The sequence below is a fragment of the Doryrhamphus excisus genome, linkage group LG7 (assembly GCF_037039965.1).
Source record: "Doryrhamphus excisus strain RoL-2023G ecotype Guam linkage group LG7, RoL_Dexc_Guam_v1.1, whole genome shotgun sequence".
In the NCBI taxonomy this organism is placed as follows: Eukaryota; Metazoa; Chordata; class Actinopteri; order Syngnathiformes; family Syngnathidae; genus Doryrhamphus; species Doryrhamphus excisus.
Genome location: NC_136363.1, coordinates 17,659,654 through 17,679,941, shown reverse-complemented (window position 1 = coordinate 17,679,941; position 20,288 = coordinate 17,659,654). Strand labels below are relative to the sequence as shown.

Below are 20,288 nucleotides of genomic sequence, written 5' to 3'. Positions count from 1 at the left end.
TATTTTCCTTCACCCTTTCAATGTCATTTCAATTAATTTACCTCAGGATTGTTCAAGATTTTGCAGCCAGGAGGCATTTTGTGACCCCTTTTAAAAATACAATTAAACTCGAAAACAGCACAAATGGAAAAAAATAGCAATAATTTTATGAGACGAATGTCCTAATAATTACAAAGTTGTAATCTTACAAGAAACGAGAAAAAACGAAATTACGAGAATTAAAAAAAAACAACAACATTGGAAGCATATAATTGAAATAATTTGACTGATAATTGGTAAGTACAATGACAATAAATCTATATATTTATTTTACATAATCAACAAAATCATGTACTTTTAGGTTTCTTTCAGAAAATAAAGAATTATAAGTATTTGTTATAGTACACGTTTGTGTTAGATATCAACAAATAGAACATTATAAAACAGGGTGTTTCGTTATCAAACCTTCTTTTAAAGTTGTAAATTGAACACATGGGACATAAATAAAAATACGTAATTAATTTAAATCTGATTAAAATGCAAAAAAAAAAACGAAATCAAGTACAGTGCTCTCTTGCCTATGGTTGATATTGTTGTTGTACATAGACCTCCTGTCCAGCTGGGGGCGCTGTTTATTTACATGCGAGTAAAAAACCGTCCTGTCCCTTTAACGCCATTCACGTTGTGCCGCAAGCAGGATCTTCCTCGCATGCCGACAGCTGAGGCTAAATCCCCGCTACCATCGCTTACTAACTTGTCACTGTCACTTCTTTAACAACATAATTTAAATTATATTCGCTTTAAAAACAGCAAAGTCATATCCACGTTATATAAACACAGCTTTTCTTTTGATAGCTTCTTGTTAGCGGAGACTCGCCGATCTGTTAGTCACACCAAAAGAACACAACTCCAGTATATTCAGTATTATTATAATATTTTAGTTATTTTTGTGTGTTTTTTTAACTCGACAATGACGGAAGAACTCGAGCAGATTCTCCTGCAAATGACACAGCCTGACAATGCTACTATCCAGCAGGTAAGACATAAAAGTCTTACTTTAAAAAAAACGTCAGCTAGCTTGAAGTTGACACTAAACCAAGCAAAATGGAGGATGAGTGAGTATGGCGGCACTGTTGTATCCTTTGTATGCATTTGATATGTGTTGTATACAACTTTATTTTAGGCCACAATACATCTGAAGCAAGCTTTCAAAGACCCAGCCATTATTCCTGCTCTTTGTGCTGTCATGGGTGGCTCCCAAAATCCTCAGGTATGAACTGGGAAGTATTTGTATCCATTGTCATGGAAGTGTTGTGTCCAGTAAATAAATGCATCATTTTCCCGTTTTTTAGATCCGTCAGTCGGCTGCGGTGATGCTGAGGCTGAGAGTGAAGAAACGTTGGAAGAAGATAAGCCCTGCAGACAGAGAAAGGTGATATAATGATGTCAGTAATTGACATAAAGCGCATGAGTGACATCTTTGTGTCCGTTTTCATGCAGCCTCAAGGCGGTGGTGTTGCAGGCGTTCATGCAGGAAACAGAGTAAGATGCCAATTAAATCATTTTTAAATTATTTAAATCATAAAGTAGTTAATAAATTCAAACTTTTAACGTTGCAGACACACAGTGCAGCACTCGCTCTCCCAGTTGTGTGCAGTCATGGTCAAACACGAGACGCCCGACAGCTGGCCTGCCCTGTTGCAGCTTCTCAATCAAGCCACCAAGAGTGTCGACCCGCATGACAGACAGGTTCAGCACCATTTTATCAGAAACCTCAAAAAAAGAAATTTTAGGAAAGAAGAAAAAAACAAAACAAAATGTCTCGTCCTTACAGGTTGGACTCCTGCTTCTGAACAAGGTGATCGAGTCCAACCCCGAGCCTTTCCAGCCTCACTACTGCCAACTCCTGCAGCTCTTCAGCACCGCGCTACAGGACCACAACAATCCCACAGCCCTGTACTACTGCATCCTCACACTCACCGCCATCACGGCCTACACCGGCACCGAACACATGGTGAGACATGATTATAATTGTACTAGTGTTAATGGAAACTGACTGTTCTCTGTAGTGGGATTTAATTCATTTATTTGGGAAAACTTATCTTCCTTCTGTTAGACAAATATATTTTTTTTCCCAGGGGTTGATGTAGCTGCGGTGTAGTTTATTAACTTTAATAAATGCAGCTATAATATAATACAATCATGTTTTTTTTTAATTTTATAAAGGACAGTTACATTTAAAATGACTTAAATTGAACTGAATTGAATTGAATTATTAAATTAATTAATGTATTAATAATGTTAAACTAAAATAGAATTTAGTAAAAGTAAATTGCAATGAAATAAAATGTTATTAATTTAATTAAGTTGAATGTAATAGAATTAAAGTTAGTTTTGTTCTGCTATGAATTTCATTTATTGTTATTAAATTAATAAATTAATTGCTTAATTAAATGAATTTAATTAAGCAAAGTTCCAATTAAATTATTTTAAAATTATTAAATTATGAAAACTAGTAAAATGAAATTTAGTGTTATTTTATATATATTTTATGTATATTTTTATTTTAGATATATTTTATTTTAGATATTTTAGTGTTAAATTTAGTGTAAATTTATTTAATAAAATAAGTTATTTAAAATCAACCAAACTATTACGCTATTAAATTAATTTTGTGTTATTAAATATAATTGAATACAATTCAGACAAGTTACAGTTAAATTAAAATATGTTAGAAATTTAATTTAGTGTTTTAAAAAGGAATTTACTAAATTACATAAAGTTACAATTAAATTAAATGTTATTTTATTTATTGTTATTTATTAAATTAAATTTAATACAATTAAAGTTAGTTAATTCAAATGAATTTTTAAGTTATTTGAATTTTGAGTTAATAAATTAAATTTAATAAAATTATTGAAAGTTACAATTAAATGTAATAATATTAAATGTGTGCTGAAGACTGATAATAGGCATCAGAATTATACCAAACTATTCTGTTATTAAATTCATTTTGTGTTATTAAATATAATTGAATACAATTCAGACAAGTTACAATTAAATTAAAATATGTTACAAATTTAATTTAGTGCTTTAAAATGGAATTTACTAAATTACATACATTTACAATGAAATTAAATGTTATTTTATTTATTTATTAAATTTAATTTACAATTAAAGTTAGTTAATTCCAATGAATTTTTAAGTTATTATTTGAATTTTGAGTTAATAAATTAAATTTAATAAAATTAATGAAAGTTACAATTAAATGTAATAATATTAAATGTGTGCTGAAGACTGATAATACCAAACTATTATGCTATTAAATTAATTTTGTGTTATTAAATATAATTGAATACAAGTCAGACAAGTTACAGTTAAATTAAAATATGGTAGAAATTTAATTTAGTGTTTTGAAAAGGAATTTACAAAATTACATAAAGTTACAAATAAATTAAATGTTATTTTATTTATTGTTATTTATTAAATTAAATTTAATACAATTAAAGTTAGTTAATTCAAATGATTTTTTAAGTTATTATTTGAATTTTGAGTTAATAAATTAAATAATTGTTTTTAATGTAATAATATTAAATGTGTGCTGAAGACTGATAATAAGCATCAGAATTATATAATGTTATTAATTGAAATGACTTTAGTAATAATGTATATTAAATGCAGCAACATACACTGTATTATAAACAGTTGTTGTGTCATGATTATACTTATTTTGTACACGTATATTTAATGTGTAGGATTACTCTTATGCTTATAATAAAAATGCAACTTTATGCCTTTCAGAACCAGATGCGCTCCATCATCCCCGGTCTGATCGTCGCCCTAAAACACCTCATTAAAGCCGATCAGGTGAAGTTACCCATGTTCCGTGTGTATCTGTATCATGAATATCTATTGCCTTTTTATTCAACATGGCTGTGCTGTGTGTGCTGTGTTTCATAGAGCCAAGCCAGCGAGGCCATGGAGGTGTTCAACGAACTGATGGAGAGCGAGGTGTCCATCATTGTGCCTCACGTTGCAGACATGGTTCACTTCTGCTTGGAGGTGAGCACTCCATTACTTTTATTTGCGGGAATTTGAGCATAAAAATGATGTCTGAATGTGTTTCCCGTGCTAGGTTGGCAGTGACACCACGTTGACCGACTCCCTTCGAGTTAAAGCGCTATCTTGCATTTCCTTTCTCATCAAGTTAAAGAGCAAGGTTCTGTAACATAATGTAATTAATAACCGTAATTTATTCAAAATGACCCCTCCCATTATTGTGTTCCCTTTTTTGTTGTAGGCGGTGCTGAAGCAGAAGCTACTCATCCCCATTCTGCAGGCCATCTTCCCCATTTTGACTGCAGCGCCACCGCCTGGCGAGGAGGACCCGGAGGATGAGGAAGATGGCGACAGCACAGACAATGACAACCCCAAACATTGTGCTGCTCAGGTGCTGCTACCTTGTGTACTTTAATAAAGCATAATTATACTTATACAGGAGTTGATTATCGATAATTCGCAGATTATCGACACCATGGCACTCCGTATGGCTCCTGAGAAACTCTTCCAACATCTGGTAGGTGACCCTGTTTGATTGTTATTGAAATACCTCATTCACGTGAATAGAATATATAAATAATATACAAAGTGCACCTTGTCGTCCTATATTTGTCCTATATTCGACTTTTTTTTTAATTTTTACATGCAAACCAAACAGAGACCCTGACTTTTTAAAAGTATATTTGCAATTAATGCCTGCTCTTTGCTGCAATTTTACAGAAACAAAGGGGTCGTCTTATATTTAGCTTTTAAAGGTTTGTACATGCAATATAAAACGTTGTTGCTGTGCTGAAATCATCTTTTTTCCTATTTGACATTTCTGACATTGACATTTCATTTTTTGCTGTATTTTTTTATACTTTTAGAGACAGATGTCGTCTTATATTTGAGGTTGAGAGGTTCTTGTATGCAAAATTAAAAAGGCCATTGCTGTGTGGAGACAGCACCATTTCTGTTACACATTTGTAATTTTCATCTGCTTTTTGTTGTAGTTTTACAGAAAAAAAGTCTCGTCCTATATTTGGCTTTTAGAGGTTTTTAATACATGTAATGTAAAAGGTTGCTGCTGTGCTGAGATGACATCTTTTTTCTTATATACAGTGCATCCGGAAAGTATTCACAGCGCTTCACTTTTTCCACATTTTGTCATGTTACAGCCTCATTCCAAACTGTATTAATTTAATCTCTTACCTCAAAATTCTACACAAAATACTCCATTATGACAATGTGAAAAAGGGTTTTTTTTGACATGTTTTGAATTTATTAAAAATAGAAAACAAGAAAATCACATTTACATAAGTATTCACAGCCTTTGCCATGAAGCTCAAAATTGAGCTGAGGTGCATCTTTTTTCCACTGATCATCCTTGAGATCTTTCTACAGCTTAATTGGAGTCCACCTGCAGTAAATTCAGTTGATTGGACATGATTTGGAAATATAATAACTGTCTATATAAGGTCCCACAGTTGACTGTGCATGTCAGAGCACAAACACCAAGCATGAAGTCAAAAGAACTGTCTGTAGACCTGCGAGACAGGATTGTCTTGAGGCACAAATCTGGGGAAGGATACAGAAACATTTCTGCTGCTTTGAAGGTCCCAATGAGCACAGTGGCCTCCATTATTCGTAAATGGAAGACGTTTGGAACCACCAGGACTCTTCCTAGAGCTGGCCGGCCTTCTAAACTGAGCGATCGGGGAAGAAGGGCCTTAGTCAGGGAGGTGACCAAGGCCCCGATGGTCACTCTGTCAGAGCTCCAGCGTTCCTCTGTGGAGAGAGGAGAGCCTTCCAGAAGGACAACCATCTCTGCAGCAATCCACCAATCAGGCCTGTATGGTAGAGTGGCCAGACGAAAGCCACTCCTTAGTAAAAGGAACATGGCAGCCCGTCTGGAATTTGCCAAAAAGCACCTGAATGACTCTCAGACCATGAGAAACAAAATTCTCTGGTCTGATGGCTTTCGTCTGGCCACTCTACCATATAGGCCTGATTGGTGGATTGCTGCAGAGATGGTTGTCCTTCTGGAAGGCTCTCCTCTCTCCACAGAGGAACGCTGGAGCTCTGACAGAGTGACCATCGGGGCCTTGGTCACCTCCCTGACTAAGGCCACTATGGAGGCCACTGTGCTCATTGGGACCTTCAAAGCAGCAGAAATGTTTCTGTATCCTTCCCCAGATTTGTGCCTCAAGACAATCCTGTCTCGCAGGTCTACAGACAGTTCTTTTGACTTCATGCTTGGTGTTTGTGCTCTGACATGCACAGTCAACTGTGGGACCTTATATAGACAGTTATTATATTTCCAAATCATGTCCAATCAACTGAATTTACTGCAGGTGGACTCCAATTAAGCTGTAGAAAGATCTCAAGGATGATCAGTGGAAAAAAGATGCACCTCAGCTCAATTTTGAGCTTCATGGCAAAGGCTGTGAATACTTATGTAAATGTGATTTTCTTGTTTTCTATTTTTAATAAATTCAAAACATGTCAAAAAAACCTTTTTTCACATTGTCATAATGGAGTATTTAAGAGAAGAGAATACTTTCCGGATGCACTGTATTTGACATTTCTTCTTTTTGCTGTAATTTTCTATACTTTTAAAGACAGATGTCGTCTTATATTTGAGGTCAAGAGGTTCTTATATGCAAAATTTAAAAGGTCATTGCTGTGTGGAGACGGCACCATTTCTGTTACAAATATGTAATTTTCGTCTGCTTTTTGTAGTTTTAGAGAAAAAAAATGGGGCGTCTTATATTTGGCTTTTAGATGTTTATACATGCAATATAAAAAGTTGTTGCTGTGCTGAAATCATCTTTTTTCTTATATATTTGACATTTCTGCTTTTTGCTGTAATTTTCTATACTTTGAAAGACAGATGTCGTCTTATATTTGAGGTCGAGAGGTTGTTATATGCAAAATTAAAAAGGCCATTGCTGTGTGGAGACAGCACCATTTCTGTTACACATTTGTAATTTTCTTCTGCTTTTTGTTGTAGTTTTAGACCAAAAAAATGGGGCGTCTTATATACGGCTTGCAGATGTTTATACTTGGAAAAGGGAACTACCGTGCTGAGACTCATTTTTTTCTTATATGTTTAGTTGTAATCTCTGCCTCCTCTAAAAAAAAGGAGGCGTCGTCTTATATTTGGCTTCAAAAGGATGTTGCTACGCCAATACAGTGCCTTTTCTTTTATATATGTATAATATCTGCATGGTCTTATATGAGAGAAAAAGGGGGTCGTCTTGTATTTGGCTTCTAGAGGTTTATACATGCAATATAAAAAGTTGTTGCTGTGCTGAAATCATCTTTTTCTTATATATTTGACATTTCTGCTTTTTGCTGTAATTTTCTATACTTTTAAAGACAGATGTCGTCTTATATTTGAGGTCGAGAGGTTCTTGTATGCAAAATTAAAAAGGCCATTGCTGTGTGGAGACAGCACCTTTTCTGTTACACATTTGTAATTTTCGTTTGCTTTTTGTTGTAGTTTTAGAGAAAAAAAATTGGGCGTCTTATATTTGGCTTTTAGAGGTTTATACATGCAATATAAACATTGTTGCTGTGCTGAAATCATCTTTTTTCTTATATATTTGACATTTCTGCTGTTTGCTGTAATTTTCTATACTTTTACAGACAGATGTCGTCTTATATTTGAGGTCGAGAGGTTCTTATATGTGAAATTAAAAAGGCCATTGCTGTGTGGAGACAGCACCATTTCTCTTACACATTTGTAATTTTCACCTGCTTTTTGTTGTAGTTTGAGGGAAAAAAATGGGACGTCTTATATTTGGCTTTTAGAGGTTTATACATGCAATACAAAAAGTTGTTGCTGTGCTGAAATAATCTTTTTTCTTATATATTTGACATTTCTGCTTTTTGCTGCCTGCTCTAAAAAAAAAGGTGTCGTCTTATATTTGGCTTCCAAAGGATGTCGCTACGCCAATACAGTGCCTTTTATTTTATATATGTATAATTTCTGCATGGTCTTTGCTCCATTATGAGAGAAAAAAGAGGGTTGGCTTATATTTGGATTACAGTAGTTGACGTATTTTCTCTCTGCAAGAGCGGTCGTCTTATGTGCGAGTCAAAACAGTTCTTTAATGTTTATATGTTTAATTTCCAGATGCCGCTGACTCAGACCTGCCTTGCCAGCGATAATCCCTATCAGAGGAAGGGGGGCCTCATGTGCCTGGCCGTGCTGGCTGAAGGATGTGCGGACCATATACGCACCAAGTAGGCTTATATGCGTTTCTGTGAACATGAAAGAATGTATATAATTGTGTGTTTACATTAATGCTATGGCAGGATGCTGTCGTCAGTGCTGCAGACAGTCTGCATAAGTCTTTCTGATAGTAATCAGGTGGTACGCAGCGCCGCTCTATTCGCTCTCGGACAGTTCTCTGAGCATTTACAGGTGACGACCTACTTGTTTGATTTCTTTCCGCTCCATTTATTTCAGTGTTCCAACATGTCTGTCCTCTTTTACCAGCCTGACGTCAGTAAATATTGTGAAGAATTGATGCCTTTGCTGATGGGCTACCTTTCGTCCTTGAACCAAGCCAAGGTCGGACATATCACTAAAGCATTTTACGCACTGGAGAACTTCTTGGAGAACTTAGGTAAGCTAGTAATACACTCTCTTGAGACAATTTCCCTATTAATATTATTTTTTTTTGTATGTTTTGTGAACCAGGAGCTGAAATCGAGCCTTACCTTACCACGCTGATGGACACTATGTTGTCTGCACTCAACAGCACGGACAGCATGAAAATCAAAGAGCTCACCGTGTCTGCCATCGGCGCCATCGGTGAGAATATCATGTGCTAAGAAATTATAAGTCATAGTTAGCGTTGTTATTTTAGTTGTATAAGCATCCATATTTCAACTTTTTCGACATTTTTGTTGATCCCGTATTCTTTGGACTACCTACTGGTTTTACAACTTATAATCAAATGAGACTTATATATCTATAAATATTAGGGCTGTCAAACGTAACACGTTAATGACGCATTAATGTAAGTTCCATTTAACGGCGGCAAATATTTTGATGCGCGATAAACGACTATTGCCATATGTTTTACATATTTTCATTTGTACATTTCATGAAGGAAACATACATTGAGACAATTATTATTATTATTATTATTATTATTATTATTATTATTATTATTATTATTATTATTATTATTATTATTATTATTATTATTATTATTATTATTATTATTATTATTATTATTATTATTATTATTATTATTATTATTATTATATATATATTATATAATATATATATATTATTATTATAATAATCTAATAATAATATTATATTATATTACTATTATTATAATATAATAATAATAATAATAATAATCTTCTAACAATCCTTTCTGAATTATCATAAATAAACATATCTTATTTTGAGCTGAGACAAATAAACACAAACATGTTAGTGTGAGAGGTCTCACTTGCTCCCATTTTGTGTTTGCTGAGCGTTTGTGGGCGAGTTTAAGAGCTAATATGCTAATAATAAAGAAAAATAGTAATACAAAAATATGCTTGCTGACAGTATTTTTTAAAAAAGACCCAAAGTTCCCAAATTGATATCTATTTACATAAAAAGTGATGTAATTATCATTGTAGTTGCACATCGTTTCCCACAAAGATAGTTCCCCTACTTATTATAGATAAAAACGTACTTCCAGCTGCGATTAAATGATTAATTGTGAGTTAACTATGTACAAATGTGATTAATCACGATCAAATTTTAATCGATTGACAGCCTTAATAAATAGCTATATCTGTTTGTTTATACACACATCATTTATTGCGCTTTTGCTGACACCTAGTGGCTGCAATAATTAATTGAGCTGAGCTTGTGACAAATTTTGGCACACAAATTGAATGATACATAGCGTATTGGGTTCTTTTTGGTACGGGATACTTTCTAATATGTTTCTGCTTTAGAGACTGTCCGGAAAATGTTATTGTATTTTCAGAAAATACTTTTTGTCCAACCTTGCTGTACAGTTTAAAGCTAATCATGCAGCTAATTGTACTGCATATGTTATTGTTGTGTTGTTATGTTATGTCACTAGCCAATGCTGCCAAGGAGCTGCTGGTTCCTTACTTCCCTCCAGTGATTGCAAGCCTAAAAGGCTTCTTGACCACCACCACGGAGGAAATGAGGTCTCTGCAAACCCAATCGTTGGGTAGGTTGGACTCCACAGCAGCCATAGTCATGTTTTAATTTGTATTTATTAATATTTTGTTGTTATTAGACACACTCTCAGTGCTGGCTCGTACTATTGGTAAAGATGTCTTCAGCCCTCTTGCAGCAGAGTGCGTTCAACTGGGACTGAAACTCACCGACTCTATCGATGACCCCGACTTAAGACGCTGCACGTATGTTGTTATGGTGTCGTTTTTTTGTTTTTTTTTAGCTTTTAGCTTGACTGTAACGCACTTCCCCACTTCCAACAGGTACAGTCTCTACTCGGCTGTGTCTACAGTCTGCCCGGAATGTTTGACTCCTCACCTCGATCACATTACAACCATCATGCATCGTGCCCTCGAGTCCAGCGAAGGCATCACGGTATGAAGCGTCCATTATGATATATATTCAAATTACATGAAAGGTGAAAGAAAAAATTAACAGGCACACCTGGAAGAGGACAAAACGTTTGTCCTGCTGGATGACGATGATGACGACGATGATGATAATGATGACAAAGGAGAGGGAAAAGATACGGATGAATTTCTGGAAGATGAACCCGAGACGGATATCCACGATGTCGCAGGGTACATGTTACTCTAATATTAATATAAAAAGAACAGTTCCTCTGTCATCTTCTTCACCTCTTATGCGTCAACGCATCAGGTTCAGCGTGGAGAACTCCTACATTGACGAGAAGGAGGATGCCTGCGATGCGCTGGGGGAGATTGCCTTCAACACCGGGTATCGCACATGCGAGTAGATGCCAAGACATGTTTTTTTTCTGTGGAAAAATGATCTGGAAATGGTCTTATATTCAATGTAATAGGGTAGATCAGGGGTCTCAAACTCAATTTACTTGGGGGCCACTGGAGCTCGGGTCTGGGTGAGACTGGGCCGCATCAGGTTCCCCCCCCCCCCACAAAAAATTTATTATTAAACATTTTTTTTTTAAAACTAAAAAAATATAAACAAAAATAAATAAAAATAAATAAAAATAAATAAACAAATCAAGAATAAAGAAAATCAATCAGTAATAAATAAATATAATAATAATAATAAAACGGCAAATAATAAAAACCTAAGAAACCACATATAGTTGGTGGGTAGACAAATTATTTTTTTCAGATTAAAATGAACAAAGCATTATTAGAGCCCTGTAGACATGACAAAACACGACTATAGTCACATTTATACTCTTTTTATTTACAACATATTGCGCAACTGCAGGGTCTTGAGACACATGCTAACTCGCAAACTGGATAGATAGCGACCTAAACGGTAGCCTTCAAGTTATTTCCTTTAAACTTAAATAGCCAAAAACTTACCACTTCCACACGGATAGGGAGGATAACTATTAACAGTTATTTAACCTTTAACATGAACATGAATCAAACGTAATATTTTTTTCTGGGTACATGATACCATGCAGCATCCATATCAAACTTGCGAGGGCTGCACTAACATTAAACTTTCATATCAAGGCGGGGGCCTCAAACTAGTGTCCTGCGGGCCGCATTTGGCCCGCGGGCCGTGTGTTTGAGACCCATGGGGTAGATTGAGCCTATCATCTGCAGCTCAACCGCATGTCTAAATGCCCGTATTTGTCACATATCTGTGTTTAAATAAGTGTTTCTTTTTTTAATGGAGTTTTTATTAATATTGTTGATTTTCCTTGTCAGTGCTGTTTTCCAGCCCTTCCTGCAGTCAAGCTTTCAGCAAGTTTTTGAGATGAGAAACGTAAGTCACCTTGTCGTCCTACTTGTGTGATTTTTTTTTTTTTTAAGTCCTTATGCCAAGTTCAAGTGCGGTGTGGAGATTATGGTATTGTTTATCTCTTTGTCTGTATTCAAAATAACATAACTTCTGAATGGATTTGAATAAGATTGTAAGGAATTGTCAGCAATGTGATACGGAAGAACTCATTCATGTTTAAAGTTGATCCGGATCACCGTCTTTAACATAGAACTCAAAAAAAAAAAACGATCAAAGCACTTGTTCGGGACATTTAGCCTTCCCCATGCTAGGTGTTAGCATGCTAATGTTAGTTGTTGTATTGCCGGCATGCAAATCTTAGCATACTAGCATTTTTGCCATTTCCATGGGTAGACATATACAGTACTAAACACCACTATCATGCTCAGTGTTAGCATGCTAACATTAACGTAGTAGCATTTTTAGCCATTTTTCTCAGTAGACACTATTATGCTAGGAGTTAGTATGCTAATTTTCATAGATAGACACACATATAAACACTACTATCATGCCACGTGTTAGCATTTCCAGCATGCTGATATTAGCATAGTAGCATTTTTAGCCATTTTTAGCCAGTCATCAGTAGACACTTATTTGAACACTTAGCATTATCATGTTCAGTGTTAGCATGCCAACATTAGCATAGTAGCATTTTAGACATTTTTCTAGGTAGACCCTGTTATGCTAGGAGTTAGTATGCTAATGTTAACATTGTTGTCATGGTAACATGAGCATACAGGCATTTTTATGGGTAGACACATATATAAACACCACTATCATGCCACATGTTAGCATGTTAACATTGCCAGCATGCTGATATTAGCATAGTAGCATTTTTAGGCATTATCATTGGTGTAGACACTTATTTGTACACTTAGCACTATAATGTTCAGTGTTAGCATGCTCACATTAGCATAGTAGCATTTTTAGCCATTTCTCTAGGTAGACCCTATTATGCTAGGAGTTAGTATGCTAATGTTAGCATTGTTATCATGGTAACATGAGCATACAGGCATTCTTTTGAAATTTTCATGGGTCAACATATATAAACACCACTATCATGCCATGTGCTTGCATGTTAGCATTGCCAGCATGCTGATATTAGCATTTTTAGCCATTTTCATTGGTAAACACTTATTTGAACACTTTTTGAACACGAGCATGTTCAGTGTTAGCATGCTAACATTAGCATAGTCGAATATTTAGCCATTTTCATATGTAGACACTAATACGCTAGGTGTTAGCATGCTGATGTTAGAATGAGCATCATTTGCAATTTTCATGAATATTAACTAAGCAGACACAGCTGGCATGCTAGGTGTTAGCATGGCAGCATTATTATGTTAGCATTTTGTAAGTCATTAAAACCATTCTATGGTATGTTTTCATGGTCAAGGAATCTAAATATGTAGATATAGTAAATATAGGACTAGTATTTATGGGGGCTGCTTAACGGAGGTCTTTTCTACTTCTTAATTATTATTATTATTTTTTTTTAATTTGCTCCTTGTCTAGTATCCACATGAGGATGTTCGCCGAGCAGCATTTGGAGCCATGGGCCAATTCTGCAGAGGACAACACAAAGTGTGGCAAGAGAATCCCACTGACTTTAACCACCAAGGTACCACTGTGCATAGCTAATAAAGATAGAAATGAAAGTGAACCATCCCATCCTTACTCCAGCCCTACTGAGCATGCTGAATGAGGTGATGCCGTGCTTCTTGGAGACGGTGCGTACGGAGCCCGAGCGCCAGGTTGTGATGGGGATCCTGGAAGCCATGAACGGCGTCATCAAGTCCTGCAAGGAGAAGGCTTTTGAGGACCCCGTGCGCCTCAAGGAGGTCTGCAGTGTCATCTGTGATGTGCTCAAGAAGAAGGTGAGGCTAAGAGAAACTAAAAAAAAAAGATATTGCTGTAATATGAATTTTTTTTCCGTGTCCAGACTGCATGTCAAGACGGTGATGATGCTGACGATGATGAGCAACAGGTTGGCGATTTCTTGTAGTGAAGAATTTCACAAACTAGCTATTGTTATTGCTCTTCATTTGTCATAATGCACTTTTAATCACTTCCTGCTTGTTTGACAGGCGGAGTACGACGCCATGCTACAAGAGTTTGCCGGTGAGGGCATCCCTCTACTGGCTGCCGCCGTGCCAGTGAACAACTTTGCTCCTTTCCTCAATGACATGCTGCCTCTCATCCTCAGCAAAACCGTGAGTCCGGACTCACTTTTTTATGTTTTTGTGATTAGGAGGGAATATATGATGATAAAAAGGAAAAAAAAAAACAAAACTAAATCAACCCCTTGGAAAAGTGGAATTTTCTGCCATTTTTGTGTCCTGCTAGTCCCCAATGAGAGTCTGTACTAGAGTTTTGACAAAAACGGGACTCATAGGTCAACAGAAGAAACAATACAAGCAGTTGATGTTTGCGAAATAATGAAGAGGATGAAGAGTCTTGAACCAGTCATGATGTGCTATACATATCACTATATTGACACTTACTATGGTACCCATTATGTCATTGGATGGTCATATCACCTTGTACTTCGGTACGAGACAAAAATTAAATTTAGTTAAATTAAATTATTAATTAAATGTAATAATTTAAATTAATTTAATTTAATTTAATTTTTTAATGTAAATTATTATTCATTCATTTTCTACCGCTTTTCCTCACAAGGGTCGCGGGGGTGCTGGAGCCTATCCCAGCTGTCTTCGGGCGAGAGGCGGGGTACACCCTGGACTGGTCGCCAGCCAATCACACGGCACATATAGACAAACAACCATTCACACTCACATTCATACCTATGGATAATTTGGAGTCGCTAATTAACCTAGCATGTTTTTGGAATGTGGGAGGAAACCGGAGTACCCGGAGAAAACCCACGCATACATGGGGAGAACATGCAAACTCCACACAGAGATGGCCGAGGGTGGAATTGAACCCTGGTGTCCTAGCTGTGAGGTCTGCGTGCTAACCACTCGACCGCCGTGCCGCCCATGTAAATTATTAATTTAATTTAATTTAATTTTAAAAACTTAAACTATATTAGGAAAGCAGGAAGTGAACAAATGTAACATTTACTGATTGTAAAAGTACCAGATGGAGGGGTAGGATTTAATAAGCTTTGCTTCTTCCTACTCCTTTTGGACATGTGGAACTGTGAACTGATTATGTGATGCATTCAATTGTAATCTGATGCATGTTCAAATGAAATAAAACCATTACCATAATAATTGATTGCATGTTCTCCATAGAAACCATCATGCACCGTGGCGGAAAAATCCTTCTCTCTTGGCACAATTGGAGAAATTCTTCAGGCTCTAATCGGCGCGCCTGAAGGTGGAAGACTGGCGAGCAAACTCCACAAAAGACTCCTCCCGGTTTTGGTAACTGGAGTGAAAGACGGCGACCCGGAAGTCCGCAACAACAGCGTGTTTGGACTCGGGTGTCTTGCCCAAGCTGCTGGTTCCACTGTAGTCCCGTATCCTTGCAATGCTTTTTTATTTACTAAGTGTATTATTATGTGGAATGTTGCACTTCCGGATAATGTGTTCCTTAGTGGAGACGTCCTCAGAGATTATCCCATGATGCTGTCAGTCTTCTCCAACTTGCTGACTAAAGAGTCAGACCGCAGGGTGATTGACAACTTGTGTGCTGCCCTCTGTAGGATGATCCTAAGCAACGTGGAGGTGGTCCCGCTGGAGCAGGTGACCGTGTAGAGAGTGGATTATAACGTTGCTGTTGGATGTGTGTGATAACAGACAGTTTGCTAGCAAGTGGGACAGGTTGCCGCTCTCTGAAACACAAAACATAAACGTGCAAAAAATGAGTTTTTTTTTAACATTATTTGTTTTTTGAAAAAATCATGGTTTATATTTCCAAAATGTATATATATTTACATAAAATTTGATTTAGTTATTTACAACTTTATGTGATTTAAAGTATTTTTTTTGTAATTTATTTATCATTTCGCATGGAAGTTTCCCTTGGCCAGGTTCAGCCCTGCCCATGGACCGGTAATGTTAGCATTGTTACCATGGTAACATGAGCATACAGGCATTCTTTTGAAATTTTCATGGGTAGACATACATAAACTCCACTATCATGCTACGTGTTAGCATTGCCAGCATGTTGATATTAGCATAGTAGCATTTTTAGCCATTATCATCGATTGACACTTATTTTAGCACTATAATGTTCAGTGTTAGCATGCCAACATTAGCATAGTAGCATTTTTAGCCATTTTTCTAGGTAGACACTTATGCTAGGAGTTAGTATGCCAATGTTAGCATTATTATCATGGTAACATGAGCATTCAGGCATTTTTTTTGACATTTTCACATATATAAACACCACTATCATGCCACGTGTTAGCATGTTAGCATTTCCAGCATGCTGATATTAGCATTTTTAGACATTTTCATCGGTAGACACTTATTTGAACACTTTACACTATCATGTTTAGTGTTAGCAGGCCAGGTTCATCCCTGCCCATGGACCGGTACTGGTCCACGGCCCAGTGGTTGGGGACTGATAATGAACTTTCATTTGCATTTTTACAGTATAGTACAGGGATATGCAAACTACGGCCCAGGGGCCACATTGGGCCCATCAAGCATTTGAATCCGGCCCGCCAGTTGCTTTCTAAGTATTTCAACTTTTAACATACAAACTGGACTGGTGGCCAGCCAATCACAGGGCACATATAGACAAACAACCATTCACACTCACATTCATACCTATGGACAATTTGGAGTGGCTAATGAACCTAACATGCATGTTTTTATAGATTTTATTGTAGGTTAAATTAATTTATAGGTTTTATAGATTTGAATGCATATCTACCACATACCCAGACCGTGTGGCCAAAATGCTAACCGCTGGGCCACTACGCGTCCTGCTTGCGAATTTAAGCAACAATAAAAAATCTTTGGGCCAATTTTTGGAGTTTTTGGAGACAGCTCTTTTTAGACAGCTGATCCAAAAGAGTCGGTTCTCTAAATTAAAGAGCCGAACTTCCCATAACGAGTGTACATTTCCAGGACACATCTAGACAAACAACCATTCACACTCACATTCATACCTATGGACAATTTGAAGTCGTCAATTAACCTAGCATGTTTTTGGAATGTGGATTTGAAAACCCACGCATGCATGGGGAGAACATTCAAACTCCACACAGAGATGGCCGAGGGTGGAATTGAACCTGGGTCTCTTAGCTGTGAGGTCTGCGCGCTAACCGCTCGACAAGGAAAATTATATGCATAAAATAGTGTGTGTATGTGTGTGTGTTAAATATAGGTTCTACAATAATGTGTAATAGCCAATGGACCAATAGCTTATTAGGCATTGGGACATGAAACACCTCCTAATCCACTTCCCTGTTGTACCTGGGAGTCTTCAATGTAGGTGGAATTTTCTCGCAGATATCTGCAGCTGTGTGTCAAATAAAAAGAACACATAACGCCCCCCCCCCTCCTGAGTCCCAGTTTTAAAGATTAAAATATCATTTGCGACAGGTTGTCCCAGCTCTGGTTGCTCGACTTCCCCTCAAAGAGGATATGGAGGAGAACAAGACTGTGGTCAGCTGCCTGGCCATGCTCTACTCGCACAGTCCTGCTCTGGTAGCATACACTCACTTTTATTTTACTCCTTGTTATTTGTCACAGAATGGAAAGACTATATAATCTGCTATAGCATCGATATAAGTTCTTAAGGTGCCTTCCTTCCAGATTATGAATCTAATGAAACCCATCGTCAGCTCATCCTGTCACGTGCTGGGCAACAAGGAGGTTGATGAAGGTAAACGTTAATCGTTTTCATGCTGTGTGAGTTGTCTTTTTTTTTTTTTAAACGTTGACACGTCTGACTTTGACAGAAACGAAGATCATGCTGGCTATGTTTTTGAAGCAAGTCGCTCAACAGCACGCGGCCGACTTCCGAGCGGCTGCGACCTCACTTCCCGGGGAGCAGCAGGCCCATCTCAGCGCGGTTATCGGCGCCTCGTGACGGCGACAAGTCAGGCATTTGCAGTTTATTTTATACTTTCGGAAAACTTAAGTGTGTGCACTGTGCCACGCTTATTTATATTTTATAATAAGCAACTTATTTTGGTCTAAACAACTAAGACACACAATCTACTTTAACCCTTAGATGCATAAGTGGGTCAAAAACGAACCGGCCAGGTTGTTTTCTTGAAATATCTTCTTAATTAAAAATGTTGTATCATTTCATATTCCATATATTACCCAAAAATCATGTTTTTGCTATCATGCCATTCACATTTTTAACTTACCTTTTATACATTTTAAGAAATTTTTGTTTTTGTGTTACTACCCCAACCTTCCATAAGTGGGTCAAAAATTACCCAGTCAGGTTGTTTTCTTGAAATATCTTCATAATGAAAAAATTTTATCATTTCAAATTCCAGGTATTCCCCCAAAATCATGTTTTTGATATCATGGCATTCACTTTTTTACCTTTTATACATTTTAAGAAATTTTAGTTTTTGTGTTACTACCCCAACCTTCCATAAGTGGGTCAGAAATGACCCGGTCAGGTTGTTTTCTGGAAATATTTTGGTAATGAAAAATTTTTATCATTTCATATTCCAGGTATTCCTCAAAAAACATGTTTTTGATATCATGCCATTCACATTTTTCACTTACCTTTTATAAATTTTAAGAAATTTTAGTTTTTGTGTTACTACCCCAACCTCCCATAAGTGGGTCAAAAATGACCCGGTCAGGTTGTTTTCTTGAAATATCTTTGTAATGAAATTTTTTTATCATTTCATATTCCATATATTACCCAAAAATCATGTTTTTGCTATCATGCCATTCACATTTTTAACTTAACTTTTATACATTTTAAGAAATTTTTGTTTTTGTGTTACTACCCCAACCTTCCATAAGTGGGTCAAAAATGACCTGGTCAGGTTGTTTTCTTGAAATATTTTGGTATTGAAAAATTTTTATCATTTCATATTCCAGGTATTCCTCAAAATCATTTTTTGATATCATGCCATTCACATTTTTAACTTTTATACATTTTAAGAAATTTTAGTATTTGTGTTACTACCCCAACCTTTCATAAGTTGGTCAAAAATGACCCAGTCAGGTTGTTTTCTTAAAATATCTTTGTAATGAAATTTTTTTATCATTTCATATTCCAGGTATTCCCCAAAAAATCATGTTTTTGATATCATGCCATTCACATTTTTAACTTTTATACATTTTAAGAAATTTTAGTATTTGTGTTACTACCCCAACCTTTCAAAAGTGGGTAAAAAATGACCCGGTCAGGTTGTTTTCTTGAAATATAATTTTTTTTTTATCATTCCATATTCCAGGTATTCCCCCAAAATCATGTTTTTTTTCTCCTATTGTTGTACGGGGTCATTTTCTTTTTCAAAGATGTAAAAAAAAAAGTGAAAAATTAAGATGTTTCCAACTTGAAATAATTCTGAAATATAATACTAAATATCATACAAGTGATTATTCCTAACCAAAACGGCAAAATTGACATAAAAACGCATGGATTCTAGTATGGGTCATTTTTGACCCACTTATGGAAGAGTGTAGGTTCCACTCACTCGTGCATCGAAGGGTTAAATCACTTCATCTCTCTAAATGCTGTATCCACATTACCTCTCACATCCAACAGTCTCCTACAAGGTATTCATTAAGCAATACAATCCATATTTTATGCAGAAATATTCCACATGGACAGTTATGAGTCTTTTTCTAATACATACTAATGTAATAAATGCATAAATATTGATGCCCACTAAGTTGCACCATCTCTCTTCAGTGTTGAGGGGCCTTCATCACCTGCAAGAAGAAGATGAGAAGATCTTCAGTCACAGTTACATGTGATGCTGCATCGTAATATCATAATTATAGCCTTGTATGCTTATTGGTAACATCAATAAAGCTACATTTTTCTCAGCCTTTTGCGATGGGGTTTTGATTGGAAGAATTTGGAACGTCGGACCTCCTGGATCTGCGTGCCTCCATGTTTCTGGGCTGTCACTCATGACTCTGACAGGAAACTAATTTTTTTTTTTTTTTCAGGTCAAGTGTGTAGCTTGTCTTGACCTTTCCTGCTTTGTCCAGCCCACTTTGTCTCTCCCTCCATTATTGGCTGCCCAGGATGGACCTCTAAAGGCAGCATCACCAATATGAAGATGTACCACTGAAGCACCTCATAACAGTCTTCTCTGGAGGGGAAAAAAGGTACAGTTTTTTGTCTTTTTCTTGTTTTTTTTTAGCACAATCTGCAC

At 36.3% G+C, this 20,288-nt stretch overlaps 1 protein-coding gene across 1 annotated transcript; it reads left to right on the top strand.

Annotated features, from left to right (window-relative positions):
* The first annotated feature begins 645 nt into the window (after positions 1-645).
* ipo4 (importin 4) lies at positions 646-19,953 on the top strand. The gene is made up of 31 exons (XM_058060515.2): positions 646-1,015; positions 1,163-1,249; positions 1,332-1,411; positions 1,480-1,521; positions 1,599-1,728; positions 1,814-1,993; positions 3,781-3,846; positions 3,940-4,041; positions 4,115-4,198; positions 4,280-4,429; positions 4,502-4,555; positions 8,159-8,268; positions 8,341-8,449; positions 8,525-8,654; positions 8,729-8,842; positions 10,128-10,241; positions 10,311-10,434; positions 10,513-10,624; positions 10,688-10,830; positions 10,910-10,987; positions 11,926-11,983; positions 13,514-13,619; positions 13,682-13,875; positions 13,941-13,985; positions 14,086-14,211; positions 15,259-15,485; positions 15,579-15,711; positions 17,524-17,628; positions 17,737-17,806; positions 17,883-18,022; positions 19,817-19,953. Exons 1-30 carry the CDS (start codon positions 950-952, stop codon positions 18,011-18,013), a joined length of 3,270 nt encoding a protein of 1,089 aa, XP_057916498.2. The 5' UTR covers positions 646-949; the 3' UTR covers positions 18,014-18,022; positions 19,817-19,953.
* Positions 19,954-20,288: the final 335 nt, after the last annotated feature.